This window comes from Triticum aestivum, chromosome 3B (assembly GCF_018294505.1).
Source record: "Triticum aestivum cultivar Chinese Spring chromosome 3B, IWGSC CS RefSeq v2.1, whole genome shotgun sequence".
NCBI lineage: Eukaryota > Viridiplantae > Streptophyta > Magnoliopsida > Poales > Poaceae > Triticum > Triticum aestivum.
In genome coordinates, this window is record NC_057801.1 from 29,478,272 (window position 1) to 29,482,719 (window position 4,448).

General features: G+C 59.1%; 1 protein-coding gene across 1 annotated transcript; it reads right to left on the reverse strand.

Moving 5' to 3' along the window:
• Positions 1-1,490: 1,490 nt before the first annotated feature.
• Positions 1,491-4,112, reverse strand: LOC123068381 (probable leucine-rich repeat receptor-like protein kinase At1g68400). Its single transcript, XM_044490952.1, has 2 exons — positions 2,477-4,112; positions 1,491-2,375 (listed from the first exon to the last, which is right to left on the reverse strand). The coding sequence occupies exons 1-2, from the start codon at positions 3,801-3,803 to the stop codon at positions 1,684-1,686; spliced, it is 2,019 nt and encodes a 672-aa protein (XP_044346887.1). The 5' UTR covers positions 3,804-4,112; the 3' UTR covers positions 1,491-1,683.
• Between the last annotated feature and the right edge of the window lie 336 nt (positions 4,113-4,448).

Consider the following 4,448-nt stretch of genomic DNA (forward strand, 5'->3'; position numbering starts at 1 on the left):
GTTTTCAACCAGGTCCATGAACCACCTAGCGATGACTACAAGCACTGGAGCGAGCAGAAGGCATATGCCACCATTATCTTCTCTCCCTTGGTGGAATGGGGAACACAGTATTGTTGTATACAATCGGGGCGTCACCGTACTGAGACTTTATAAGACCAGTGCATTAGAACAGTAACCGTCACTTAGGAAGAAAAACCTAGATCACCAAGGATCAAATCTGTAGACACAGGATAAAAGACAAACGAAAAATAAATCCAAACAGATTCACTGAAGGCACGTCACCACATGCCCTCCCACGATGCTAAATGCACAATCAAGATAGGGATCGGGCCTGTGAGACATTATTCCTGCTATGGTACATGAAAGAATATCAGGTGCACCGGTGCTTGTGGTGCACCCGGTGCACTGAACTCTTTGTAGCACATTTTAAATGTTCAGGAAATTCTGAAAATAAATTAGCACATTCATACAACATCAATGTTATCAAGAAATTTCAAATTGAAATTCGAAACATAGCCCGAGAAACAAAAATGACAAACTTGACGCTGAATAATACTCCAACATAAGTTGGCTTTAGATTTGGCCCATAATCACATTGATGTCAAATTTGTCATTCTCGTATCTCGAGCAATGTTTCGACTTTTAATATGAAATTTTGTGATGGCATACATTGATGTTATGTCAATGTGTTAGATTTTTCGAACATTTCAAAATATGCTACGGCATCTGATGCACTGATAGCACCACAAGGATGGGAGCACCAGTTACACTCCTAGAGTAGATCAACGCCGTCAGAGAGCCCCAACCAGGGCGCTGAACCAAAGAAGATCGAGAATGGGCCCCTCTAGCCGGCGAGGTGTTGGGGTTCTCCGTGGAGGTCTTGGGCAGGAGGAAAACTATTCATGTTCAACTGAATAAATTTTTCACCTAAAAAATGTTCATCGTGAGAACAAAATATTTTTCACCTAAAAAATGTAATATCGTGTCAATGAACTGGAAAATAGTTTTCTTTTATGGATATTAGTTGACCGTTGGTCAAATTTACAAATATGTTATTTTAGATAATACTCCCTCCATTCCCACAATATAGTGCGTTCGCGCTTCCCAAGATTTAAATTTGACCATACATTTAACAAACGAGGTCGACTACGGCGGGAGCAAAAGTTATACTACAAAATTCTTATCAAAAATGTGAATTCAATGGTATAATTTTTGTTCCCCTCGCAGTTGGCTCATTAGTTAAATTTATAGTCAAACTTAGATGTCGGAAAGTATGAGCGCACTACGTTGTGGAATGGAGAGAGTAAAGAAAAAAAAAACCTTTGCATTGCAATAACAGGCATCCAGTGCAAAAGTACAGTGTTTGCTATAAGAGCTGAATTATTATGAGATGAAAACCAGGTTGAAAGCCAGTGTAGTGCTGCAGTAGCAGAGGATCACATCGACGCAAGAAAAAGACAAACGCCATGATCAATCAACTCACACAATAATAATCCAGCATCCCAGTACGGCAATTCTAATCAGATCAATCATCATCGTCATGTACAACACCATCATCAGATCAGATCCAACGGACCACACCAATCCTCCCCCAGACGAAGACAAAAAAACAGTTAACCAAAGCACAAATCGCAGTTCAATCAAGCCCCAAGTACAGTACCTAAAAACTCTCTGCAATGCCAGTCACTGGCTGGCGGCGCCGCCGTCCGACACGGCGGGCGAGTCGGAGACGCCGGAGGACTCGTCCATGGACGACCCGTGCGACGGCGAGGACGCCTGCGGGTCCCCGCACGCGCGGACCTCGTCGATCATCCGCACCACGTACCCGACCTTGGGCCGCTGGTCGGGCGCGCTCGCCGCGCAGCTCAGGGCCAGCTGCAGCATCGCCACCATCTCCTCCTCGATGCCCTTGTCCTTCATTAGCTCCAGGTCGAACACCTCCGACGTCCACTCCTCCCGCACCACCGACTGCACCCACCGCGGCAGCTCCACCACCACGCCGCCGTTGGGGAGCTCGCTGCCCGGGCACCGCCCCGTCAGCAGCTCCAGCAGCACCACCCCGAGCGCGTACACGTCGCCCTTCTGCGACGCCCACGGCCGGGACGCCGGCGCCGGCGCCTCGGGCGCGCGGTACCCCGCCGAGCTCGCCGCCGGCGACGACGTGCCCAGCTGCGCCAGCCCGCAGTCAGCGAGGCGAGCCTCGCCGGACCTGTCGAGCAGGATGTTGGTGCTCTTGATGTTGCCGTGCGCCAGCTTGGGCGCCATCCCGCCGCGCCGGCTCGCGTGGTGGATGTAGGCGAGGCCGCGCGCGGCGCCCGCCGCGATGCGCATGCGCGCCGCCCAGTCCAGCGGCGTCCGGCCCGGCCCTCGGTTACCTGCGACGACAGACGGAGGTTCCCACCTTCAATTCAGCAACAGAAGCAGCAAGTGTTCGACGGAATTAATGGCGAAGAATTAAGCGGAGGAGAGGACTTGCCGTGGAGGAGGGAGAAGAGGCTGCCGTTGGGCATGAACTCGTAGACGAGCAGCTTCTCGTCGCGGGCGTAGTAGTAGGCGTTGAGCGGCACGACGTTGGGGTGGCGGAGGCGGCCGAGGACGGCCATGTGGTGCTCGAACTCCTTCTTGGTCGACGCCGCCGCGGGCGCCGCGTCGCGCAGCCGCTTCACGGCCACGACGCTGCCGTCGTCGAGCACCGCCTTGTACGCCGTGCCGCAGCCGCCCTTGCCGAGCATCTCCGCGGACGCGCGCAGCAGCTCCTCCAGCTCGAACCGCCTCCCGCCGGCGTCCTCCACAAACACCATCTTCCCTCGCTCGTACGTGCCGCCGGCCGCCCCCGCGACCACTCCCGCCGCGCCGTACGGGCTCGAGGAGTAGACGATCTTCTCCCCCTCGCGGTGGCGCCTGTCGCTGCGCCGCCCGGAGAGGCGCGGCCAGAAGTAGCAGAAGAGCAGCCCGGCCACGAGCCCGACGACGGCGAAGTCCGCGGCCACAATTGCCGCCACGACCCCGCGGCTCATCTTCCCCTTGCCATCCGGCGGCTTCGAGGAGGGCGACGACGCCGCCATGGCCGCAGCCGGAGGGCACGGGGACGCGTCCTCCTTGCACGGCGGCAGGGGCGCGCCGCATAGATCGGCGTTGCCGCCGAACGCGCCCGCCGGAAACCCCGCCATCGCCACCGGAATCCTCCCAGACAAGAGATTGTTGGACACGTTGAGGTCCTGCAGCCTGGGCAGCGCAATGCCGTCGACCCCGCCGGTGAGCCTGTTGGAGTCGAGCCGGAGCGTGAGCAGCCGGTCGAGCCGGGCCAGCTCGGGCGGCACGGCGCCGGACAGGTTGTTGGAGGAGAGGTCGAGCCGGTAGAGGCGGTAGAGCCTGCCGAGCGAGGGCGGGATGGCGCCGGAGAGCGCGTTCCGGGAGAGGAAGAGCAGCTTGAGCCCTTGCAGCGGCGAGAGGTCGGGGAGGGCGCCGGAGAGGCGGTTCCCCTTGAGGCTGAGCACGCGGAGGCCGTCGAGCCGGGCCAGCGCCGGGAGCGCGTCGGCGCCGGACAGGCCGAGCCCCTCGAGCACCAGCCGCGTCACGCGCCCGCCGGCGCACGTCACCCCGCGCCAGGCGCACGGGGACGGGCCGGCGGACGCGTTCCAGCTCGCGAGCGCGCCGGAGCGGTCCGCGGCGAGCCGGAAGTCCGCGAGCGCCGCGGCGTCGCCCTCCAGCGAGCCGGCATTGGCGGCGCGCACGAGCAGGACGGCGAGAAGCGGCAGCAGCAGCAGCAGCGTGGTGCTGCTGCCGCCGCTGGGACGAAGCATGGCGGTTTTGGCCGGTGGAGGTGGACTGGTCGCCGCGGGCGGGGCGAGCAGAAGTGGCAAGGTGGATAGCGGCGAGACGAGGGGCGTTGGTTCTTCTTGTCTGTCTGGTCTCTGCCGCTACTTTTTCTCCACCTCCGGCTCTCCCCCGCTTTCAACAGCTTTACCGCACAGTAAAGGCGCACGCCGCAGTGGGTGTCAGTCAGTCGCCACCACCACCAGTGCGCCGCTGCATGCACTGCTGGGCTCGTCTAGTGTAGTGATCTGTCGACCGGAGCGAGGGCACGTACGGGCAGGCAGCAAGGGGACGACGTGTCCGTCCGTCCGTGGGGCTGGGGACGGTGTGGCCGTTGGGGGTTTTCGTTTTCGGTTGACGGGGACATGTCAGTGAGCGACGGACGGAGGTGGTAATAATTAGGCCAACTCCACCGCGCGACCATATCCTGTCCGCCCCGGTCCGTTTGGGATAAAAGGGACAAACGAGACGGTCCAGCGCGCGGGCGCAAACGGACTTTTGTCCGCTTTGTGTCCGCTTTCGACCCATCCGCGGCCCAAGTTTGCACCGTTTTTGGGGTGAAACAGACACCACGCGGACGCGCGGGTCGTCTGCGCGTGTCCTCCCCTGGCCCGCCCGTCGGTGGCACAGGA